The 26401-nt window shown below is 48.0% G+C and overlaps 1 protein-coding gene across 1 annotated transcript; it reads left to right on the top strand.

Annotated features, from left to right (window-relative positions):
• The first annotated feature begins 22183 nt into the window (after positions 1-22183).
• On the top strand, positions 22184-23555 carry HELT (helt bHLH transcription factor). Its single transcript, XM_086747260.1, has 4 exons — positions 22184-22249; positions 22371-22475; positions 22637-22733; positions 22845-23555. Exons 2-4 carry the CDS (start codon positions 22458-22460, stop codon positions 23342-23344), a joined length of 615 nt encoding a protein of 204 aa, XP_086603386.1. The 5' UTR covers positions 22184-22249; positions 22371-22457; the 3' UTR covers positions 23345-23555.
• The last annotated feature ends 2846 nt before the right edge of the window (positions 23556-26401 follow it).

The following is a 26401-nucleotide window of genomic DNA, read 5'->3' on the forward strand; positions in this document are numbered from 1 at the left end:
CATCACTTGGATTGATGCTACAAATCACCTCTGAGAGAAATCCTACAGCAAGATTGGTCTTCTTCATCATAACAGCATTCTCTTCTCTTCCAGGGACACCATCCCCCCCAGTTTGGCCCCTGCCTTTCCACCCATCCTCTTTCCACAAGATCTTGCTGATTTTATCCTAGAAAATTTAATCATTTTCCCAGAACTCTCCTTTCATCCTCCCATGTCACCGTATCAGAAATTTCACATCTTCATAGGGGCTGATCTTGCCCTAGTCTACAACAACAAATGCCACCATTACTCAACAACAAAACAAAACAATCCCACAAACAAGCAAGCCAAATATATCAGTCAGAGCAAGAGGGGGAAAAAAAGCATTCAGATCCCAGAACAAAATTTCTCAGCATCCTTTCAGAGCAAGCACCAGTACTTCCCTCAAAATAATCCATAGGAGAGCCACTGGCTACAAAAGTAGCTCTTCTGCAGGGCCCTTCCTCGGACCAACAAGCACTCCTGAGAGAAGCCTCAAACCCTACCTGCTCCTTCTGTGCTGAGGCCCAGTATATCAACTGGGTATGATGTTCATGGGCTCACTCTCGCTCTTTGGTTAAACAGGATCAGCTGTTCCCCTACATCCTTAAAAGCCTTTGCTCTTTTCTCTAACTCCTCAATTGCACTGACGACCCCATCCCATCTGAGTGATGGATGTAGCTCACACCTGCTCTCATCCCCTTTCCTCACATTGCTCCTAAACCTGCCATTCTCCCCTCCCAATGTAGACCTTTTAGCCTCTCCCAACTACTAACATCCACACTTAGCCACTGCCTTCCTGAGATGCTTCCATATTTTCCTCCTTCCTTTCATCTCAATGCTTTCCTAACTGCACTAAGAAGGCCTTCAGAAAGACCTTTAGAAAAGGTCTGCTGGGATTAGCATCTATCAAGCTGTACTACAGCTTCTCAGTTTCCTTCTATCCTGCCAACAGGCCTTTAGCCTTTGACCCAGACTGAGGTCCTTGGGGTGACAATATTTGTTTGCTCAGAATCTATTAGCACCAGGTCCAAGAGCAACCCTCTAGGTGCTACAGTAATTATTAACAACAATTCAGTCACCTATGGCAGAATATTTCACAGCTTGACCTCTTTACATAAGGAGATATTTCCTTCCTATTTTGTTTTTTAAGTATCTGTTTTACTCAACTGTCTTACTGGCACTCAGGCTAAATGGGAGGAAGGGAGAAGACTGCACGGAAATCTTAAGATGGATAAGCAGAATGACAGTGTTCCTTGAAGGCAACAGTGTTCATGCTGAGAATAATTTCATCTGAACAATTACTGTTTTAATTCCTGGCTCAGTACACAGAGATTTCAAACCCGTGATCTGTAGGTCATTGTGTTTTTTCCTGCAGCTCAGTAAAACTAGTCATAAATTTGCATCAATTTTAGCAGTTTCAGGCCTCCACTTCACCATTTACTCATCGCTACATTTTCTTTTTTTTTTCTTTTGACATTTTCAATACTAGAGTCCAGCCTGCAATTTCAAACTACTTTTTCAAACGGAACTTAATTTTAAAATAGATTGAAAGAAAAAAAAAAAAAAAAAAGAGTGTTTTATTCAAGCCAGTGTGGATTTGTGGGATCTTGATTTTGGCAGAAAAACTGAAGCTAAGATTACTCCCATCTCTCTTATTTTTCCCTGTTCTCACCAAACCAAAAAAATACTATTAGCACAACTGCAGTCTGTGAGCAACTGCCTTAGCCTGAGTAGTATGTCATCTTCTCTTGGTTTCCAGTGCTGCAAAAAAATGGACAGGTTTTAACATTATTTTTCCAGCAACACTGCCAGTGCCACTGCCACAGGAATCCCCGTGCAGAGTCCTGAGTGCCGCCTGGTGACCCTCTACCTCTTTGTGCCCTACACCTGTCCAAGCACACCTTGGTGGCACGGCGCTCCACCAAAACACAGGCTTGCGCTGTGCGCCCAAGAGCCGCCCCCGCACGAAGCTGCGCAGGCAGACAGCCCAGGAGATCTCCCTGCAAACCCCATGGCCACATCCCTACGTGTGCAGCAGCCAAGACATTCCAGGTGCCCTTCCAACAACCATCCATCAGCCCCTATTGAGTTTCTGTGAGCAGAGGAGGTCAGGTCCCTAAAGCTTGGCAGGGACGCAAGCCCTATTTTAAACACACCGACCAGCAAAAGACATCTAAGGTGCGTCCTGACCTTGCAGATCCCATTAAATCTGCACAGCTAGGCTGAGCCGGCCTCCTTCCTCTGGGTCACCAGCGCCATGAGCAAGAGGGGCAGGGCACGGCCTCCCACACTTGAGGCAGACGAGGTGACCTTTACACCTCTGAGGCTCCAGCAGATCAAGTTTCCCCAGGGGCCTGGACTCTCCACACTCCCAGTGCCATCGTGCCTGGGGCTCGTCTCTGCCTGACTTGCAACAACGCCTTTTCCACAGCATTTCGTCAGACTGCTGTAGCAACCCGGGCCTATACATGCGCTCTTTTGGGCGGCCTTTGCCAACCCCGTTGTGACACTGTGACTTGGAGGAACGCGTACCCATCCCTAAACTGCAAAACTGTTCAAAGTGGTGGTCTCTGCAGTTTCTTAAGCAGCAAAGACTGCAGAATAATGCGTCGGGGAAGGCAATCTTTTGCGGGTGTACAAGTGTATGTCCTTTGCACGTAGTAAGTGTTACGTATTTGCTGGGAATACACCTCAGCCTTTTGCTGGACATGCAAGATAAACAGAGCAGAGGGAACCGTAGCCGTTATGGAGAAGTTATGTAGGTAAAAGGTTAAAATAATATCATTGGCTTGGGCTTCCCGAAAGTTATCTGAGCTCAGAGTTAACCATTCACAAACGCTGAGGTGCCCTGAGGGGACAAAATAGGATTGCTCTGCTCCCATTGGTACAGATAATTAGAGGTCATTTGGGAGAAGATCCTCGAGGCAAGAGATAACCTAATAAAGAACTGGAGGAGGTTACAAAAGCTGGCTCTCATTTTCACAATAATGGAACAACCTGTCCAGGATTCTACACTCAGAAAAACCCAACAAAACCTTCAGGTCTTCTGAGAATACAGCAAGCACAGTTTTTTATGCAAAACACAAAGAAACTCCCCTGTTCTTGCACATTAATATTCACATCTGCACATTTAACATGCTAACTCACCCATGCTTCTCACTGTTGGCCCAGGGCCACATAAATACAATTACACATATCATATTTTAGAGGTGGGGCCATATATCTAAAGGCTAAGCAGATCAGACTAGGTTTACACAATCCGGTCACAGGCTGGAGGAGCCCCAGTGCAGCTGTCTGGCAGCTAAAGCGTCTCTTTGGTCCCACTGAAACCCTTCTAACAGCCTTAATCCCAAGCCACGACATGTTCTCAGCGTCTCGCTGAGTGAAATCATGCACGTCACGCCGGTTTATAAAATGTTAACTCCATTACCCTTTTAAAATATATCATAAATACTGTCTACTGCCTGTAAAGCTTGTTTATATTATATTATTTGTAAAAAATCTGTAAACAATGCCACGATTCTGCATAAAACAGAGATTAATATATTTGCAGGAGAGTATGCAGACAGAGGTGCCCCAAAGCAGTTTTAGCACCGTTTCATTATGGCTTTTTAAAGCAATTTATTTCTTAAACATATTTAAGGTTTAAAAATATCCATTTGTTCTTAAAATCCCTTATTAAGTTTAGAAAATTTTGAGTGAAAATTTCAGGTTAAAATGCTTCTATTTTACATAAATGTGCAAAGTGCAGACTGACTCAATTATGGTAGTATATATTCAGCTAAAACTCCTGATTTCAGTGACAGAGTTTCTTGAGTAACAGCAGAGGGCTAAGTGCATAGCTTAAAAGCTGCTTTAAAAGCAAGTAAACAAACCAATCTAAAGATCACCACACCTTTCTTCCCAGAAGAGTCTCTAGTTGCAAGGCATAGATCAAAAGAAACATCTGGCAGAAAATTCAGAAATGACAATACTTCTACGCATCCCACCTCAAGTAATTCCTCAGACATTACATTTACACTACATTTTGGGTTAGTATTCCTCTTTCTTTTCACACCTGCAAAAGGGAAAAGAAGTACCTGAAGCACAAGAGCAACAGAAGAAGGATGTATGATTGTAGGTGGATCAATGTTATTTTTCAGTGCTGAAATGTCAAAATAATCCAGGTTTGCTCCTTGAGGTCCTCCTGAATAAAATATGCTGCCCCACTAAAAACGTCAATTGGTTCCATCAACGTCTTCCAGGAGTTGGCCAGCTCACCATGTTACCACACCTTCTCCACAGCTCAGGTCCTCTTGAGCCAGTACACCTCTTTTCTTTTCTCTAGTCCTCACTGGGCTGCCCATCACTTCTGCCTGCAGAGTGAGAGGGCAAAAGCAAGTCACTCTTGTAGGAAAACTGATCTTTGTTAGGCTGATGCAAAACCAGTCCTAGTGCTGTGCAGGCAGAACTCAGACACCAAAAAATGTAGATCTCAGAGTTCTGCCTCTTAGCATTTACTGAACCCAGGAAAAGAAACCAGGAGAATTGTCTTGGAGAAGAATTAATGTATGTTTTATCTATAAGCCCTGAGTTCCAGCAAAAAGCAATCAGACTCGAGTCTGATTTCTGGTAACAGGCAGCTCAAAAGCACTTTGTAGGAGCTTCCAGTTAAGTGACGTAGATGAAATGAACTGTGAAATGTTCCACATAAGAACAAAGAGTAAGGTGCCTCATAAAATTGAGACCCGTAAGCAGTATGGTTTTGAGAACAAAAAGAAAAGGGAAAGGGGACCTGTAATGGGTGGTGTTGTAGGTGGGAACAAAATAAAAGTTACAAAGACCAGGTATCCTTGGAGATGGAAACTCCCACTACAGGGAGTAGTATTGTCCTTGACCAGGATATGCCTCCTGGTCAAGGACAATAATATATTCACAGACTTGTTGCATGCACATTTTGTGTAGGTGGTGTATGGTTTGTTATACAAGCCTACATGGGACCCTAACCTAAATTTGTGTCCTGAACTATCTTTAGGTGATCTTAATGCTAAAAATTACAGCCCCTTACAAATAATGAGTATGCTAATGAAGAGGACCACCCTAAATGTTTAAAACATGAGAAAATTTAATCATGGGCGGTGGGAAAAGTACTGGTAACCAATCAGTTATTTTATTGCAACTTCTTCCTTTTGTATAAAAGACCACTTGTATTTCTAAGAGGTGTGCTAGCTTTGTGGAATACCACCTAGCACTTATCTTTGCGCAAACATGAAATACAACAATGCCTCTACTCAGCTTCCGCACACTGGGTAAATGGACACAGATCTGGGACAAAAGTGGGAGATAAAGAGCTACCTTTGAGAAGCTTGGTGAACGTCTAACAAGAGACATAATTCACATCTGGGACAAAAAGACATTTAGTGTGATGGTACACGGAGATCTAGAACTAACTTGGGATAAAGCAATTAAAATTTTCTGGCCAAAGAAAGGAACCTCCATCACACTGACACAGAGCAACTCAGAGCATACAGCAGTACTCTGATACTGCGAGCACAGAGGAGCATCTAAAGCAGCAGATGAAAGCAGACGTGAATCAGAAAGACGCAAAGGGGAGCAGTGCCAAAGTCCACAAGAAATCAGAGAATACTCCAGAAAGATGGCCACTACCAAGTTTTCTTCTACACTTCATGTGTTAGGATTGTTGTGCTCTTAGCACGCCAAGCCATTGCCAAAAGGGCCTCCCTCTCCTTCTGCTCCCTTGAAAAGTGTTGACTTTTCAAGTCACCAAATAGAAGATTTGTGAACTTATATAACATGCAGAATGAAAGATCGGTGAAGAGCAAAGTCCAGAGCTGAGTTGACATGTCAATCCAAGTCAAATACACTCTGTTTAGTCTCTCGTGGACTGTGAACTACAGCTGTCAGGTCAACTACTCTGGACCAAATCCTGAAGAAAGCTATCAAATCTCCTTGCATGGGATGGTCTGGCCAGCATTTTGGGGGTCTTACTATGGATCTAAAGAACTCCCAGAATTAAACCGCGTTTCATCTGAAGGGACCAGGAAGCTAATACCTAGCATGATGCATTAGGAAAGACGAATGGCAACTGTGCAGAACATGAAAAACCTCCATGAAATGCTTCAGCTGGAAAGCAACACTGATGGAGCTGTAGAAGCAAATGTACCCAACAAAGAACACAAAAGAAACACACAGGAAAAGCTACGCAAAGCAAAGCAGGCGCTGGTGCTTTGTTGTCAGAAGGAAGGCAGCCACCATCTCCTGCGTGCCCAGTGAGAGTAACCACCGGGCTGCAGTACAAAACTCTCAGCTCTGGATCCTGTTTTGAGGGATGTGAGTTACCTCAAGCATTGCGCAGGGCGTCCCTGTGATTAACTGAAGGGTCAGGACTCTGCTTCTCCAGGGGGACACCTGGGGTGAGGCTCAAAGCTTTGTTTCAAATGCAGCCCACAAGTACCAAAAAGGTCAGCTAGAGAAAACATGACTTTCTACCAAAAAGACAGTTAAAAAAATAGTTCAGCTATGGAAAAACTTAAATCCACTGTTTATTCTAAACCTTGCATTGCTATAACAAGCCTGTATCTGTTGGAAGAGCTTTGCTCATTCTGTGGGAGATACTCTGGTTTGTTTACCAATCTTCACAGCATGTTCAGAGGTCAAATTGTATCACCTTTCATGCATGTTCTTTTGCAAGAACCACAGGAAAACAAAAAACCCTCAGTAACAGCTTATTTAGCTGTTTGGCTATTTGCTTATCAAGTTAAGCACTTCACTGAGAAGCCTTTCAAACTGATTTAAGAGTACAGATTCCACTGGAAAAGAAACAGACTTAAATGCAGTCTTATTTAGCAAAACACTTAAGCAAGTACCTGAGCTTATCTGGCTTTAAATTTCTAAAAATCTTAAACTTTCTGACAGTATTTCTCATGGATACTGAATACTGGCAATTTGCCTTCAGCAAGCATATTACAAAACATACTTCTGTGGGTCTGGAGACTAGAATTTACACTGCTAAATAAAGGCACCCAAACTCCCAAAATAGTACTGGAAAAATAAGTTCTCAGAAAAAGAAGGAGAACTGTCTGACCTAAAAAAAATGTATGACTCCTGCTATCACAGCCGCTGCTGTTAATGTTCAGTGATTAGGGTGAAATTTAATAAAGATTACAAATGAAGCATTGCTTATTAAGCAATTTACCTCTCCCTTCTTTTACCAGGGTTGGACAATTCCCTGCAGTGCTCCCTTGAGCTTTCTGTCCAGGGTCTTTAAAAATGATTCTGTTAATGCAGCTTCTTTGAAAGATTATTCCTTAGTATAATAGATTTAATCAAGAAAATCAGTCTGGTTTTCTTCCTAACTTTTCTTTTAATATCTTACTCCTTCTCCCTTTACCTGTTTCACCGGAGGCCACACTTCACCTCCCTCTCCAACTGCCTGGCAACACAACAGTAGCCAATAAAAAAGTGCTTTGAATGAGAGACATGGTGTGTACCATGGTTTGGTAAGCAAGACAACTTCCAGTGAAGAATGTCTGTATAAAAGCCATCAACAAAAGCTGCTTCTTTTTCTTTTCTGGACTCCCATCGCTTCAGAAAAAGAAAAAAAAAAAAGAAGTTGAATAACATTTCCGAAAGATCATGAGCTGGTCTTTTGCATTGGTCTCCCCTGAGTGGTACCACATCAAAAGTGCCCAGGTATGTCCCAGATGTGCCACATAGCACGGTACCAGGATGCCTGACCCAGATAACAGGCTCTGCTGCTTCCCAGACACAAGCTGGTACCTACACAGGGCACGGCAGAGCATCCATCCCAGCTGTTGCCAGCTGTGGGCTCCCTGCACCATGCTCTGCTGTGCAGTGTACATTCTGGGGCCCCCAGATTGCTTACGGATCTTTCTCCTTCTGGCATCTCTCCGGCAATTGCTTGTGCTTGAACATCAGCATTAGAAGATGTTTTTGCAAATATTTGCAAGATTTTTTAAAAATCTTTCATGTTCTCAGTAGCTGTGAAAAAAAAAAAAAAGAAGAAGAAATCTCTCTGTTGCCCAACAGATCCCCAAGACCTATTTTAGAGCTTTTGTGACATTGAGGTTAAAGACCACAGCAGATCAACAGCTGCCTGGAAATGTTTGTTCAAATTTATCCCTAATGCAAATTCACTAAGTTCAGAAGCAATACAGCAGAGGTGAATTTAACCTGTTGATTCCACAGCTATCAAAAAAACCACAGCCCTCTTCAGACATCAGCTGCCTTAAAAAATAAAGTTGCATTTTTTCTGGAAATAAATATTTATTCAATGCAAAAGCAAGTATCATCATTAATAGAGAAGGATTTTGCTGACAGTTCAGTGTTTTAACTCCATGTTTCAAAAATCAAGAAGATGAACATGCATGTGTAAAGAAAAACATTAAATAGGCTGAAAACAGAGGCTTTCAGTGCAATCGGAGACATAATTTAATGCCCTCTTGATAACTCAAGGTTAAGAGGTAACTAATAATAAATGAAAGTATAAACCTGCATGCTTTGCTGATCACATTTCCCTTGAAGAGAAACTTAAGAGAATACAAAAGAAACATCTTCCCCTGGTAAGGTCACAAGATGAACGGGCTGCCAACAAGCCATGATGTCAGCAAGATGCAACAGTAACGGGGGCGAAGGTAAAGGCAGCAGGAGTCGTGACCACCGACTCAATTCAGGACCAAGACTTGCCCCATTCCCAACCTGTAAGGAGCATGCCTGCTAATTTACATAGCAAGCTAGGCTAATTTAAATATAACTGACCAATGGCAAATGATGTGTTAATTACTAAGCAATCCATTATTTTATTGTGATTTCTTCCCCATTATTATTGTGTATAAAAGACCCCTTGTACTTCTAAGAGGTGCACCAGCTTTATGGAATACCACCTAGCACCCATCATTGCACAAACATGAGATACAACAATACCTCTACTCAGTGAGTTAATTGGCTTATGCACACCAGGTAAATGGACCCAGATTTGGGACAACACTCTGGTGCTAATGGAATGACCCCAGCAGATTCACATGGACCGTTTTGGAGCTAAAAGGCGCAGTGATTGTGAAATAAAATTGAATTTTGCCCTGGAAGAGAACACCCAGGACCAAGAATGACAGTAGCCATGGCCCCTTTCCTCCTCCTGCTTGTTGCCCTGCACCGTGCAGCGCCAAAATCACAGCTGTGGTATCGGCTGCCAAGCCTGAGTTCTCCTCTGCAGAGAGGAGAGGGGCACCCAGGCAACATCCCCACACTGAGAAAGTCTAAAGTAGTCATATAATAATAATCCCCACACACATTTACATCATAAAAGTGAACACTGTGACTGGGGCGATTCCTAAGTCCACCTCTGCAAGAGACTGGGAATGGTTTGATCAGTGCCCAAAGACAGGCAAGCAGCAGCAATACCAGCTCACGCAGAAAGAGTAATAAAGACCATAAATAAGGAACCACAAGCCCTGCCTGAAAAAAAAAAACAATGCCAGGGTGGCCCCCACCAATAAAAATGAGTGCATGATGTGTATTGAATCAGTCTGTACTTCTGGAAAGGTACCCAGTATGTGTGTTTTAAATGGCTGATGTGGCTGATCACAGTAAAGAACTTCTCTTGACCACAATCAAAATACACCTAAAGGCTCCAGTGCCGACATCAGTAGCAAAATGATTTGGTCAGCAAATTTAGTCTGTATATGTGTAATTAAAAGCTGGAATTTGTGTTTATCATATTAAAAAAGGAAAATATGCAAGGATATTTCCTATGGATATCCTATCCACAGGCCAAGGTTAAGTGAGGATCCCAGTAACAGAACTTAAAATGCAAGGTTTTACAAAACCAGAGGGTAGGTTTAGATTAGACATAAGGAAGAAATTATTCACTATGAAGGTGGTGGGGCACCGGAAGAGGTTGCCCAGAGAAGCTGTGGATGCCCCATCCCTTAAAGTGTTCAAGGCCAGGTTGGATGGGGTTTTGAGCAACCTGGTCTGGTGGAAGATGTCCCTGCCCATGGTAGGGGGGTTGGAACTAGGTGATCTTTAAGGTCCCTTCAGACCCAAACCATTCTATGATTCTACAATACCAAATTTGGACAGTCTGCATCCCTAATTGTCAAGCAAATACATGTTTGCTATAGGTTTTCAATCACAGGTCCAACACAAATAGGGGAGGTTGTGACTTCCACTTCCATGAAAACACTAGCGAGAGGAAACAGCAATAAGCAGAAGACTGTACATCCCAGCCACAGGTAAGAGGATGAAGGAGAGAAAGGAAGGATTCCAAAGCACAAAAGGACAGAAAGGGAATGGAAAATGATAGGAAGATTCTGGGAAAATAGTCTTCTTGGGAAACTTGATGATCTTCCCTTCCCACTCTACCTATTACCCTTTTACAAGTGCCACTGGGTATCCTATGTGCCTGTAAACGGTGCTAAACATGATTTACTCCATCAGTGTAAAATGATTTTCAACATTTCCTTGGATACTGTGTTAATAAAATGCAACAGTTCCTCTCTGCTGATCTGCAGTGTTTTGGCAGTTTCCTCAGATTGGGAATCGGTGCTAAGAGAAGCTTAGATCAGAGCTTGGTGCTCAGATTGGGAATCGGTGCTAAGAGCAGCTGGTACTTCCCCGGCAGACTGGCAAGCTCACTGTTTACATACAAACGGCTGCCATGAAGCCCTGTGTGCAGCAGGCACAAGAGAAAAACTTTCACTGTTTAAACACCAGTTACTCTCTCAGCTTTAGTTTTTATCTCTCATCACCCTTCTCCCTTGTTATTCAACCATCTGAGCAGAGGAGCCTGTGGTGAGTTGCCAGCAGCTCCCATTGCCCTTCCCGGCGGAGTGGGAGCTTGTGCAACCCAGCCCAGCCCCGTAAGTCAGATCTGGCATGACAGGACTCCTTCCTCACCCGGTTTCTTTAGGCAGGATTGCCAGTTGTCAAACCAGGAGGAACGGATAACTTGGGACAATCCAGGTGTGAGGACAAAATTCAATTAATTTTTACCACTTGTTCATTATGATAAGGTGCCCTCTTCCAAGCAGTGCACACTTGCAACCAGAAGCAGGGCAGAGGGAAGACCATCTGAAGACAGCCTGAAGAAACATGGGGCTGTACAGACCACAGTCTCCAAAGGGAGGAAGAGGCCAGTCATAACACTGCAGAAAGCTGCTAAGACACCATTCCCTGTGATGAACTTTTTCTCTCCTTACACTGTGTGGTTTTCAGCGCAGTACGCTGGTCCTGTACCTTTGACTTGTTTGCCAAACATCTGCAAGTGCCTCCACAGAAATGACAGCATGGGATGTGCCCAGGCAGCAGCAGAATCTGTTGCTTCATTTAGCTACCATTTATTAAGTTTCCAAGGATTTGGGACAATTCTCCTTGGACTTTCCAGTTGCTATCAGAGCTGTCAGGCATCCTGCAGGCTGACTGATGCATCTGGAGCAGCTCTTTGTCCAAGGCGACCAGGATATTCACATTTCAAATGCTGCACTCCTAAAGATCCCCAAGAGATTCCTCTCTAGTATCAACAGGCATTGCCGTAGGCTGATTTTAGTGGAAATCAGGTCTTTCCAGATTCCTGGCTTTTGCTGGAATCAGTATGACTCTGATAAGAGCGGGAAAAGCTCTTATCAGGTTTCTTCTACACAGATCTATGCAGCAGCAGGGGGGAAGGAGGCTGTCAGAAGATCAAGGTGGGAAAAACAGCCTGACTCAGGTTTAGACAGATTATAGGGATCCTGAAGTGACCCTAAAGTTGCTGCTTTGCCCTGTTACCTGGAAAAATCTGCTCTGTTTGCACAGCACTTGGCGAAATCCCTGCTCACCTTTTTGAATGGCCTGACTGTCAGATTAGGGGACCTGAGACCTTCCTACCTCTGCAGTTGCCAGCCATAAATGGGGTTATCTTCAAAGATATCTAGAACACACTGAAAATTATAGAAATTGAGAGGATGCAGCTTTCTAAAGTACTGTACTGCAGCCGGCAAACATCATCTTCCCGTGGAGATGAGGGTAGAGCACTGTTTCTCATAGCCAGTGATTTTGCTGACATCTGAGGGAAATTACTGGAAAAATTGGCATCTCCAGTACTAAGCTATTTTTAGGACCTTTCAAGATCATTTCAAGGCAAGTGATGTTGAATTTGGAACAATCCTGAAAAGAAAAACAGAGTAGCTGTCAGCATGGCTTACATAGAAGTGATTCAGGATCTGAAACATGCTCTCCCCTAGGTCACAATTTTTTTCCACCCGTATTTTTTACCTCTTCCCCTTCCCTCAGCTGAATGGTGAATCATTATCCTCCGACAATCTCATGTTCAGGAAAAAAATTGTTTGCTCCAGAATGTTTCTTTGTAAGTCATATAAACCTGGGCTATGCAAATTATCCTCCTGCCTTTCTAAGGTTTGATTTTATAAAGTTGTCTCAAATATATTTTTTTTACGCAGGAAATTTTTACTCTATAGGAAGCACTCTGCTTAGTAGATAAAGCAAATATTTTATTACCCAAACATGTCTCTGAAAATAATCAGTAGATTACACAAGAGACTACTTGCTGCTGCTCGTTTCCTCCTACATCATATGGCAAACACCAAGAACTTCTGTAACCTTTGCCCTACATAATTCTGATGGAAAAGTGATGAAATACGAAGACATTGTTCTTAAAGAGGTTGGTAAGCAGTGTTCATTGGCCTAGAAGCAAGAGCACAAAAGGTGTGACAGAGCAAACAAGCTGCACTGTTTGTATGTGTGATGCTCTCGTGTCCCTGAATCAAAACCTAGAGTGGTCTGTGTGACTCCAGAGAGAATTTAAGTGCATTCGTTTTACTAAGCTGTGATGCTGAAAACAAATCAAAGCAGTTAACCACTCGATTAGTCTTCCAGGATAAAAGTAAAGGTGACCCTCTTTCCTTGTGTCCTTATTTTGTAGGCCAGTGAGATCAACACACTTGTTGCTTTGAGAATCTCCTTGTCACAGCCGTTCTGCCCGCAGAACAACTCAGCCCTCCCTAACCCACGGTCGCTGATGTTCGCTGATAAGCAACGCAGCTAGGCGCTAGGCTTAATGAGGCAGTTTTTCTTAATTGACTCTATTGCATTTTGCCTCGGTAATAGAGTAAAAATAGCCTTTCCTAGCCTGCTTTAAATTAGATCCAAGCCAGCCTGACACACAAAAAGTCAAATAAACCCTCACGACTGCCCTCTAATGCCAACAGCAGACCTCTGCTCAGACAGCGCTTGCGTTCGGTAAAACTCGATGGGAACTTAAGCCACGGGATGTGGCATTTTGAATCGTTACCTTGAGTGGAAAAGCACACATCCCACTTCTTAACTAGCAGGTACTTATGCATTTTAGCACAGGGAAAGAGAAGAAAAAATTGAGCGAGATCTCTAGTGCTACTGACAAATTCTCAACTAAATCATTATTTTGAAACCAATGCTCTGTTTCTCAATTATTCATATGCTGCAATGCTCCCCAGTAGTTGTGAAAGGAGGGCAACTTGCTTCTTATTAAAAGGCTATATCTTTAAAATGTAGCAAAATATGTATTTAAGTAATGTAACTTCCAATAAGCTTATTCAAAGCAAGGTCTATTATTTTGTAAAGAACTGGGAAAGAACTAACTCGGGAGATGACATAAACATGACATGCTTGGATTGCCTGAACTGTATTTTTAGGGATATATCAGCTGGTGTCCACAGCAAGGACAGTTCATACTGTCACTTGGTGTAAATCTTGAGACCTCCTGCATCAGGCACTGTTTGACAACACAGAATTTAATTCATCTGATCACACACACCGTTAATTTTTCGCTACTTGATTAGAAAAAAAAATAGGCGGCGAGTTGGAAACCTTGGCCCGTGGTGAAGATCACTAGAGGGCACCAGCCAACCCCTAATCTCCCCGGAGTTTCCCACGAAGCCTTGAAGCCTTAAACACCACGATAGGGCCCAGCAGCCTCCGCAGGGAAGGGGCTCGTGTTGGAAGGTGGAAAAGAAACCCCCTTCCCCCTGTTTGCCATGAGTGCTAACACTCCTCGACATTAAGCTGCCTTTTAAAAGTTCCTGGTGGCAAGAAATACAGGCAATGCTGCTTCTTCATCTACTGGGGCCCATCTTTAGCACCAGAGACAGGCTGTGGAAGAATCGGGGTGCTTCCACCTTACAAATACCAGGAACAAACCGTGGCACTAACGCTCCGCTCCCTCCTATCTTGTCAGTCACATGTGCCATGGGGCACGGCTATGCCACTCCCATCTGCATTTTATATCAATCTTCATACACGTATATAACGTAACGGTGCAGAAATTGGTCTTTATAGGTCAAGGCCAGATATGTAATTGCTTCAGCAAAACGATGCCAGGTCGGTCAAACGGAGTATGTGATTCCAGTGCTTGGCACTGACAGACCCTTCCCAGCGATCCTTTCTGGCACAGACACATTCTGCTTCATTTTCCCTACCCCATCCCAAACCACTATCTATTAGAAAAAGCAGTAGCTAACATCCGAAGCTTCAGGACAGGCTGGGTGCCCAGCCACACTTCTATCCGTGCCATCAAGGGAGTGGGGTACAAATGTGATGGAAGAATGGACCCTGAGACCACGCATGAGAGGGCTGCACACTCTAACGGCACGTAGAGTAACCTTCCATCAAATGGTCCGTGGGGACACACACGGCATTAAGGCCAGAGGGGACACGCGTACTTCTTCGCGGCCTGGTATAGTTAATTTCAAAAATGAGCCAGATGAAATTAAAAGTGGTGGCACTGTATCTAGCACAGACACCCTTTCTAGTGTTCCTAAAAACATCCTGTTTTCCCTTAGCAGTTCTGATGGTATTTGGTGGTTTATACTTCTGCTATAAGATCCAAAGATTTCATAAAAATTAGTTTTCTATTCTAACAATTATGAAGAATGCTTGAAAACCTGAGCCATAAAGGCTGGAGAAGGAAAACCAACAACAGAAAATCACAGAAACAACACACCTTCTGATAGCTTCTTATTATTGCTGACAATTTTAAGCTCCTGACTTTTCACTTATCTTAACGTTTTTGGGGTTTGGCTCATGGCTCATGAATGCTGGGGTTTCAATATACCCTTAACTTTACCCGTAAATGCGGATTTATCGGATAAATATTTGGTCACTATCTGATGCCCCTATGTCAGATCTACCCACTTTTGGCAAAGGAACGGCCCTGTGAGTGGGGACCCTGTGAGGTTGGCCCAGAGCTCCGTTACCCTTTCTCTGACATTAGACAGTGGTGCACTAGGAAAGAATCAAAGAACAGGGCGAGCAGGGGTTAATGCTTACCCAAAATACTTCAACAGCTTTTAAAGGTGGTCTTTTTATTTCATAGTCATGTTTCTCCTGTGTAGCAGAAGAGGTCTCGCCTTGCTGTCCCCAAAGATGTACATATGCAAGAAGTTATTATTTTAAAACCAGGACATGCAATCTAATTTCTTCTGAGGAATTTGTGGGATCTTCACATGTTATCCTAACCTCTGGGATTGCCTTTGGGCCACAAGTTCACAAACAGTGTTCAAAGACAAAGAACTTGAAGAAGGACAACCTAAGCTTTCCAGAAGCAGGACACTTTTCAGTGCTCAGCCAGAAAGGCAGGACTTTTCCAGAACAAAACCTCAGCCAGTAATGGAAAGCCTTTAGCTCCTGTAACACACCTCTTCCCAGCAGCGAGCAGAACAGTGCCTCTCAGCTGCACGCCCCAGACCTCCCTTTCTGGTTGTATCCATCACTTCTCTCTTTGAATAAACGAGGCACGCAAGACACGAGATTACTCAAAGCTACTACAGGATGCAGAGGAACGTGCGGTGACTCAGCCTGCAGCAACAAGGACTGCTCAGCATCCAAGAAAAAGAGCCAGCAGGAAGGCCACCCCACCAGCCAGCAACAACGGAGCTGCAAAAGGCAACTGGATGGGGCTGCGGTCCTCGCCTAGAAGACACAACAGACTCTGCGGGAACCCTGAGGCATCAGTCCCTTTATCTTTTTTTTTTGTTTTACTGTATAAACTTGACATATGCTGCCTTTGCAAAGTCTTGGAGATCTTATGTTTATCCTGCTTGCCATAAGCTGACACTGGATAAACCTCACCAAAGCCAACCATCAGTGTAATGTGCAAGCCCACCGATACCACCTCGCTGCTTCTGCAGAGGAAGGGAAATGGAGGGACAGTTGCCATCATCTAGACACTTCCATGTTTGTGCCATGACTGTTACAAGCCCAACATTTAAACTTAAAATGGCCAGGCAGAGCCTGTCCATAGTGCAGCCCCAACATCCTAAATCTCTCAGAGTTAGCAACAAGGGCACATTTCAGAAATAATTCTCTGGAAGCAAATGCAACATGGAGTAGTGTTTGGTCCACTCGGTCTCTGGGAAATCAGAGCAAAGCTGGACTGACCCAAAGGTTATAGCTTGGCTGAAAAGAAGTCCTTTAAGCTCCCAGTCCACGCAATAAGCTCAGTACTGAGGGTTCATAATAATAAGATGCTTGAACTATGGTGCTGCTAAATGAGCAGGCTTTGCAGAGTCCACAAATCTCTCATGGGGGTCCCCTTTTCCACTTGAGCTAGAAAGAAAGTCATGGCTAGGAGTTACAAAGGACTCTAGAGGGAATTAGGCTCTGAAGTCCTATTGAATTAGCATTGTTTACAAAGCAGTCATAAGTATAATGGCTGTTAACGAGTCTTTAATGAATTGAGTTACAATGCAACACGTGGTGAAGTACAATCACAAAAAGGCTAGGCTTCCCTCCCCTTTATGCTGCTTGACACAGGTGTGGAAGCCTGGAATTTAAACGAATCACCTCCTATGGAGAACAGAGTAAAAGAGCTGAACCTGCTCTCTAACTTAAAAAAATATATATATATATTTCTTTTATGCCAAACCAAGCTGGGACTGAATTACCTCAGGACTAAATGTTATCACAGGCAGCTCACAGAATTACAGAATCGCGGGATGGCTGAGGGTGGCTGGCATCCCCAGAGGTTGTCTGGTCCACCGCCCCTGCTCAAGCAGGGCCACCTAGAGCCAGTTGCCCAGGACCATGTCCAGACACCTTGGAATATCTCAAAGGAGGGAGACCCCACAACCTCCCCGGCCAACTTGTTCCAGTGATTAACGACTGTCACAGCAGAAAAGGTTTTTTTTCCATTTTAGACAGAAATGATGAAGATGTTAAATGGGACTGGGACCCAGTATTGACCCTCGGGGTATACCAGTAGTTACGGGACACTAGACTTCATGCCACTGATCATCCCTGCCTAAGCCTGGCAATTCAGCCAGTTTCCAATCCACCTCACTGTCATCGGCTCCTCTACAAGGATGTTACCAGAGAGAATGTCAAAAGCCACGTAGACTGCTCTTCCCTCATCCACCAAGCCAGTCACTTCATCATAGAAGTGGACCAAGCACGACTTCCCTCCTGTGAAGCCATGCTGAGGGAAAGTTTTAATCTTTTTTTTATATTTCACTTTTTTATTATTATTACTTTTTTAGTTTTTACTTTTTTTTAGTTCTTAGTTTCTACTGAGTGGAGACGAGGGGGTAGACATTTTATCAGCATTATAGGTGTCCTTGCAGAGAGCGCCGTTGTACTTTTTGAACCAAATCTTTACCCTTTCTTGACACCAGGCATCCACTAAGTCTAGCTATTTAGGTCACTTCAACCACAAGCAATCTAAGGTATAACTCATCAAAGATTCAAGACTACCTAAATTCCACTGAAATCCATTTTAGCACTCAGTTCTCATTTTGACGGGCTATCATTTCAAGAGCAACGCATCCTGTCTCAGCGGTGACGTGGCTGAGAAGACAGCTGTCATCAGGAAAACTGGAAACATCTCTCCACCGCTTTGGGCGACTGGCCTTATACAAACACCCAGCACACGGTCTCAAGTTGTGCCATATATATGCCAACAGTTGACAGGTAAAAGCTGTGTTAAGTCTTCTTGATGTAAATCAGCTTCTGTAAATGGGTATAACAGATAGAACTACACCTGGTTTTAATTAGTGAAGCATTTTTTCCTACACAATTCTGTATGTATTAGCTACACTACATATAAGCCTGAAATTTTATGTCTGACAAAAAAAAAAAAAAACCAGGAGATACCACAAATTACAAGAACATAAGAGAAAGAATGACTCCCAAATGGGTGGGTTTGTGCTTTCTGAGGCATTCTGCGCATCCACTGAAACTTCCGTTAAGTCCTTAAATAAAGTGAGACCTTTTCCAGGTGTCCCATTTTTAACCTTCCCCTCCTGCTGCCACAGTCATCTGCAGAGTAACGATGCTGAGGCTGACGCACAGACTGCAGCTGGCACCACGTGTTCAAACTACTGCAACTGGTGTAAAAGGTGTAAAATCATGGAAAGTGAGTCACTATAACAATCTTTTAGCTGGCATTCATACAAACCAGAGGAATCCAAAAGTGAACCAGATCAGTTTTCACATTTACATTTAACCTTGAAGAACAACGTGTTATATCGAAACAACCGTACGAAGTACACTCACAATGAAATGTGCCTCCTCAAGGGTGGAACATGACGAGCACGTTGCAGTGCTCAGGAGCACCATTGATCTGGAACCCTGTCTGCCACCACAAGCACCAAGAGGTACTTGACAACTTCCTAAAATGAAGATCAAAGTTTTAGAGTTTTTAGGATCAAATTTGAGCTTATAGTCGTTGCTGTCCCTCACATCATGAGAAGGACACGGTCTACAGAAGCACTCCCTAGAGCACTGAGGGCTTTTGAGGAGAGCACCTTGCAATCATCTCAGCCATACCAGAGAGGCACGGCTACAAGTGGGGTTTGTTCTGGGAAGGACCGCCTCGGGATGGAGATGGGTAAGTCCTGTCGTGTTACCACCCCAGCAGGTGAGCAAAGTAGAGGAGGGTGGTGTGGTCCTTCCGCTGGGACCACGAAAGAAGACATGGAGGCAGACCGCAGCTGGAAGCGACAGAAACACCCGGGCAAGAGGTACCTCTGCAGCTGGGGGACAAGACGATGACCAAGCAGCCCCGTACCTGGAGGCAGAGAGCGTCAGGAGCTATGAAGACTGGAAACTCCTATTCCAAGCCCCTCACCCAGAGGCGACCGCCCACCGCTCCCGCAGCAGCCGCGCGCACGGCGGGGCCGGGCCGGGGGTATGGGGAACGAGAAGGGGACCGTGGCGCAGCCTCTCCCCTCCCCGCCCTGCGGCCCCGGGGCGTCCCCGTCCCCGCTGCGCGCGTACCGGGGGCGGCGGGGACGCGCCTCGGCCCCTGGCCAGCCCCGCGTCCGCGCCCCGCCGCTCTCCCGGTCCGCGGGGGGAGGCAACGCGGGAGCGACCGGCGAGAACATAAACAGCTCCCCGCGTGTAAAAACTTTTGCCTCGCAGGTGCCCGCAGCTGGCGGTTAACACAGAGGGTAAGAGGATCAACTCCATCCTCGCCAGCGGAGCAAAGGAGGAGGAGGAGAAAAAAAAAAACCAAACAAAAACAAAACAAAAAAAAAACCCAAACCCCAAAATAAAAGCCCCCGCGTTCGCTATTCAGAGTTTAGTTAATTTGGATGATAACGGTTCGTGTTTAATCCCATTGTACCCCAGTGAATATACCGAAACCTACAAGGCTCCCGGAAGAATAACCCGGCCGGCAGCACCGCACGCAGGGGCGGATGCGCCCCGGAGCCACCGCCGCCGCCTCCTCCCGCCGAGCTGCTCCGCGCCCCCGGGACAGCGCGGGCCGGCGGCGGGACAGCCCGGGAGCGGGGCCGGGGGCGGCGGTGGCGGGGCGAGGGCCGGCACCGCGCCCCTGCCCTGGCCGCCTTTGGGGAGGGGAGGTGGCAGAGGGCGGCGGTGCCCCCCGCCCCGTGGACGGGGTGCGGGCGGTTCTCCCATTTTAAACGGCGAAGGGGGAACGGGTGGAAACACGGGGGGCACGGCAGGGGGGGTGCGGGGGAGACGCGGCGCTGCCTGAGAAGCCGCTTCCCCGCGCCGGCACCGGCGCTCTTCCCACCGCGCTGCCCGCGGCTCGGCCGGGGGGCACCGGGCACCCCCACCGAGCCCCCTCCGGGTTTCCCCCCCGCCACACACCCTCGTGGGCGCGGTGGCGGGGCCTGGAACGGCGGCGGGAGGCGGGGGGGTGCGGGCGGCCCGTTGCCGGCCCCGGAGGCGCACCGCCGGCCGTGGAGAGGGCAGGGGGGGGCCCGGGCCGCCGGCCCGCTGCTGGGGGAAGGGGGAAGCGGGGAGGGCGGCGGAGGCGGGTGGCCCCCCCGGGGCGGCCCCGGGGTGGGGTTGGGGGTGGGTGGGGGGGTGCGGGGGGCGGCGCGGGCCGGGGGCCGGGTGCGGCGCTCGGCAGGCGAGGAGCGCGGCTGGGCGGGCGGAGGGGCGGCGGAGAGGAAAGCCAACAATGCTGTGAAAATATGTTTGCAGAAAATAGACAATTGTTGGATTAGACGTATTCAAGTATGAAATAATGCCTTTTTGTGTAAAAAACCTCAGCAATGTGAGCGTACAAAAGTTCCCCTGTGGCAGTTACTTGCTCCCTTTGTGAGCTGTGCGCTCCGGCGTCTCCACTTGGCGCGTTCAGCTCGGAGCCCCCCTTTAAACGCGATTGTTTCTTTCTTTTTAATGACATTTACCGGATCAAAACATGCTGTTAATTCGATCAGAAAGCTTTACCCTCCTTAACAATGCCACAATAATTTCTCCTGAAGTTTGTTAAATTGACCAAAATTAGGCAAATGAATAGGGGGTCTGTCGGCGACCCCGCTCGCAGGTGACACCGAATAATGCACTCTCGGACCAGCTGCGATCCCCTCTTTATTTGCCCCTCTTTTCTTTGACCCGCATTATTAAAATTTAGGCCCAATGAAACTATTCATACTTTTCAATGGGACATTTTCCTATAGGATAATAGGCTACAAATTGAGCCTCTCCAAAGGAGAGGGGGGGAGCAGGGGGGTAAAACAACAACGCACAGCCGCGCACACCACACACACAAAAAAAAATAAAGAAAAGAAAGAAAAAAAAACGGAGCGTCGTGTGCCAAAGGCTGGCGAGAGTTTCTCCTGGGCCGGCGGGGGTGGGGGGGGGGGGAATAAAGAAAAAAAAAAAAAAGAAGAAGGGGGTGAGGGAGGGGAGGGAGGGGGGGATATCGTGTGCCAGCCCCCCGGTCCCACACCTGCCGGGGTGTCCTCGGCGCATAAAGCGGTGTAAACAACAAAAAAAAAAAAAAAAGAAAAGAAAAAAAAAGAAAAAAAAAGAAAAATAAAAGCCTCGCTGCCATCTCTTATAAAGATGGACGTGTCACCAAGTCGTGTGAGAAAAGCCTGAGAACAAACGGGGCCACTCCGTCTCCAAGGGTTCTCCCTTGAACTGGGCGGAACAGCCTATTAAGGGCTTACTTAATTACTTTAATGACTCTGGACAGGCTTTAAAATGCAGTCAGCGCTGGGGCTGAGGGGAAGGGGAGGGGGACGACGGGGATTTGCAGGCGGGCGGCGGGGATGGGGACGGGGATGCGGCGAGCGGGGCGCAGGGCGCGGTACCGCGCCCTGCGCCCCGCTCGCCGCATCCCCGTCCCCATCCCCGCCGCTATTGTGGGACCGTCACGTGTGTTCCCGAGGTCCACGTGGGGTGACACAGCTGGGCTGCCCCCGGCTGCGTGGGGAGGGGGAAAAAGGAAGAAGAGCGAAGAAAAGAGAAAAAAAAACAACCAACACAACAAACCCACACCACAAACCCTCATCCCTCTCTCTCTCCCCCTGATCTTTAATGCATACATTTCCCCCGGCGCCGCTCGCCCCCTTAATCCTATGGGATCAGCGGGCCCGTGGAGGCCCCCCCCCCCGCCCCCCAGGCTTCCCCCCCAAGAAGTGATGGCTTTATAAGGGGCTCGGAGAGAGCGGGGGGCACGCAGTGCCCACCATGGCCTCCAAGCTCAAGGAGCGGAGGGTGAGTTCCCCCTTCCCGCTTTGCGCGCACGGTTCGGCCGGGACGTCGGGGAGGACCCGGTCCCCTCCCTCAAAAAAAAAAAAAAAAAAAAAAAGGAAAAAAAAGAAACAAGAAAAAAAAACAACCACCACCCCCCGCCCCAAAACAAGCCGGCCCTGCCCGCGCAGACGGGGAGTCCCCGGGAAGGCGCGGAGGGGACCGGTCACCGGAGCATCCTTCCCGCTGCCGCGTCGCGCCTGGCGCCGCTGCTCGGAACGGGGTCGGGACCGGCTGCCCTGGAGAGGGGTCGGGACCGGGGGCAGTTGTCCTGGCGAGGCCGGACCCGGCTGTTCCCCCCCCCTCCGCCACCTCCCAACTAACCCGCCCCGTCTGTGTTGCAGAGGACGCCGGTTTCCCACAAAGTGATTGAGAAGCGGAGGAGGGACCGCATCAACCGCTGCCTCACCGAGCTGGGGAAAACGGTGCCCATGGCTCTGGCCAAACAGGTAGGCGACAGAGTCGGGGCAGCCCCTGAGCTCCTCTCCCCGGTGCGGCCCGACCGACCAGGGTCTGGGGGAGGAGGGTGGTTTTGGGGCGGGGGGCGGCCCGGCAGAGCGCAGCGCAGCCGCAAGGGCGAGGTGAAGCCCCTCTCCCCCGCCCGTTGCAGAGCTCGGGGAAGCTGGAGAAAGCGGAGATCCTGGAGATGACGGTGCAGTACCTGCGGGCCCTGCACTCGGCGGATTTCCCCCGCGGCCGGGAGAAGGGTAGGTGGGGGAGCGCGACATCCCCTCCACGAACACTTGCGGCTTGGGGGCGGCCCCCAGCCCCCCGACCGGATCCTGAGGAGCCGGGCTCCCCTGCCCCTTCCTTTCCAGCAGAGCTGCTGTCCGAGTTCGCCAACTACTTCCACTACGGCTACCACGAGTGCATGAAGAACCTGGTGCACTACCTGACGACGGTGGAGAGGATGGAGACCAAAGACACCAAGTACGCCCGCATCCTGGCCTTCCTCCAGTCCAAGGCGCGCTTCGCCACCGAGCCCCTCTTCACCTCCCTGGGCTCCCTCCCGGAGCCGGACTTTTCCTACCAGCTGCACACTGGGCCCGACTGCCCCGGGCACGGCCCCAGCCCCGGCGAGGCCGCTCTCCAGCCCCCCCCGGGAGGACCCTTTCCCTGGCCGGGGGCGGCCCGCAGCCCCTCCCTGCCCTACCACCTCCCCAACGCCGCCGCCGTGCCCCTGGCCGGCCCCGGGCAGCAGCGCAGCACCTTCCTCTCCTCCGTGCAGGGGCTGGACCGCCACTACCTCAACCTCCTCGGCCATTCCCACCCCAATGCTTTCGGGCTGCCCCCGGGCCAGCACCCCTCCATGCTATAGAGACTCCCAACCCCCGCCTGTAAAAATCCTATTTATCACCGCGGACGCTGCGAGTTACGCACGGAGATGCGCGAAGGGCGGGGAAACCCCGGGGACGGGCTCCGTCCCCCCACCCGGGGTCCCGGCTGTGCCCCACCTTCCGCGCCCTCCTTCCCACTTCGGGCGCGGAGCGTGTACGAGCGATGCCTTGGAATAAATATTGATCCCCGCCGCCCCTTCTTGTTTCCGGGAGGGAGCTTCCTCGGGTGACGGTGTCGTCCCCGTCCCCTCCACGCACGAAAAAAAAAAAAAAAGAAAAAAAAGACAAACCAAAAAAACCCAAACCCATAAAACCAGGAAGGAAACGCGGTCCGCGGGGGTCGGCCGAGGGGCGCGGCGCGGCCGTCGGGTCTCGGTGCGAGGCTGTCACTCGTGGAGGGGGATGTGGGGGGGCTGGGGGAGAGACGCGGCCCCGGGGATGCCCCCGTAGGGTGGGGGTGCCTTGGGTGCCGCCCTCCCGCGCGCGCCCGTGGGGCAAGGTTGGGGAGGTTTGATCCCGGGGCGCCGGGCCGGCAGGATTCCCCGTGGATTTTTTGCCCTGCGCCCCGTCGAGGAGAGGGAACAAGGGGGAAGGTGCAGGATGGAGTGGGGAGGGGAGGAGGCGGCTGCGGAGGTGCAAAGCGGCTCCAAATAAAAGCAACCAAATAAAATCTGCCCAAACCGCCGGGCCTGACGGGGCCCTTTCCGTCCCACCTGAACCGAGGGTCCCCGGGTGTCCCCGCAGGCTCCGGCAGGGGCAGGGCTCCCCCCGGGGTGTGCCAGAGGGGTAAATTAACTTATTCCAGTTGGGTGGGGAGGCTGGGAGGAGATTTGAGGAGGGTTGTTTGCCCGGGTCACGCAATGGGCTGACCCGCAATTTGTAAACCAACCCGACCCCTTTATTCGGAGACGGACAAAAAGATCTTCATTACAATGAGTAAAAAAAAAAAGTGGAATGTGTATCTTCCATTTAACCTGTAAATACAGGAAAAGCTGCTGTTTCTGATTAGCGGGGAAAAGGTCACAAGCAGGATAACGCACGGAGTCAGCCGGGGGGGGGGGGGGGAATCCGTAATTTCCTCAGGACACCGTTAGGATGACGGTAAATCCAGCGGGAACCTCTCCCTCGCTCAGTGTACACACAGAGCGATGCGGGCTCAGCCGAAAGCGTTCAGCAGCAGCGGCGGGACGGCCGGTGCCTCTGCTGAGAAGGCCCGGCCCATGCTCATTTTCAGCAGCGCTGGGTGCAGAACACGGAAAAAATCCTCCACAACTTTTATTCCGTGAGCATTAAGCTCTTGTCAACCCCCTTCGGCACCAAAGCATTAAAGATACAGCGTTTGCCTGGAAGTATAAATTATTAATATATGCAGCATTTTGGTGCCTGTTAACCAAATTAAACAAAACTTTCCTTCACTAAGTAGATTTTCTCTGTGGGATTAGCAGAGGGCCACCATGGTAAAAACTGGGGTCATTTACATATAATTTTGCAAACTCGCACTGGCCCATGACAGTCTTTGTATCCCCAATGTTGCTACTCTGGATCTTTTTCTTTTCCCTTTTTGTTTTCATTTAGTTGTGCAGGATAAACCCTTCTTTGGCTTTACAATGACATTAGGATAAAGCCTCCTTCGCCCCCGCCGCCCGTGCAGGGCTCTTAGCTTGCCTCCTGGCCCCACAGACTCCGGCTTTTGCCCCCAAAATTATTTTGGCATCTGCTAAAGCCAGCAGTACCGGGGAGGGAGCTGAGCTGCCCTCCCAGCTCAGATCCACTCCTGTGCACCATGCTCCGCAGTGGATCCTCAGGGGCAGCGGGACATGGAGCTCCCTCGGGACAGGCATCCCCTGTGCTTTGACAGAGGTCCAGCTCTTTTGCTTTTATTGTATTTCACATTTCTCTGCCCTCCAGGCACAGTTTTTTTTTTTTTTTTTTTTCTTTTTCTGGACTTACTTTAGCTCTGCCATGAGCACCACCTGCTAGCGCTGGTGGGAGCAGGTAGGAGCTGGATGTCACCTGTGCTGGGCCAGGTGGGGTGCCCATCTGGGCTGGTGATGCTCATCTTCTGCCACAGCAGTTGCCATTTACTGGTGTTTGGCAGCAGCTAGCATGGGAACGAAGAGAGGGGTTTTGTTCCTGAAAATAAACTACCATTTAACTCCCAAAGCCCCCAAAATACTCTCTTCTCTGTTTTGCACCCGTTTGGCTAAAAATCCTAATGATTAATGACTTGCTGTAGAATTTCCTATTCCTTTCCTTCAGCTAGCTTCTTCCTCCTTCTCAGACCTTCAAATCTCTTCTGCCTTGTTTTCCTTTGCCTGCCTTCCTCACGCCTTTCACGTCCCCTTTTCCACCTCTTCTTCTTCCTATTATCTGAACTCCTCTCTTTTCCTCATACTTTCCAAGTCCTACGTATACTGCAGTTTTTCTCACCCCAGAAAATGGTTGTACAGCGTCGTCACATCTCAGTAATTTCCTTATGTCGAAGGTAAAGAATCATTTTGGGATCAAAGGGCAGCAAAACAGGACTTTACAGCTCTGTATCTGATACTGACTCTCACTTGTCATTTATTCAGGCAGTAGAAGAGTTTGTGTCGATCTCTGTAATATTGCGCTATTGAAAACCTCTCCAACTCCCTAATCGATCATAAGGATTTATTTGCACTGTCATGGAAGTAAAACATCATCAATTAGATCAAAGAGACATAAGTAGCTTGTGTGCAAACTCTCCACCTTAAAAATTTACATTTTAAACCAGCAACAGGCAATGGGTGAAGCCTGGAAGGAAGTGTTACTGTGCCACTCTTACTATTTAAATAAGTAAAAAAAGTTTGCAACCTTTGAGCATATATAATACAGATCAGAACTCTTCTTTCTTCCCATGGTTTTGCACCAGTCTGAAGGCATCACTCAAAGATCTGGGAGCTTTGGTGGCAGTGCCACACTGTGGAGCTTCCAGCATTGGAAACAGAGCCCATGCCACAGAGCACAGTCCCCGAGTCCATGCCAACACAGTCATTTTGGGGGCAACTCATCAATCA

The sequence above is a fragment of the Chlamydotis macqueenii genome, chromosome 4 (assembly GCF_036417535.1).
Source record: "Chlamydotis macqueenii isolate bChlMac1 chromosome 4, bChlMac1.mat, whole genome shotgun sequence".
Taxonomy (NCBI): Eukaryota; Metazoa; Chordata; class Aves; order Otidiformes; family Otididae; genus Chlamydotis; species Chlamydotis macqueenii.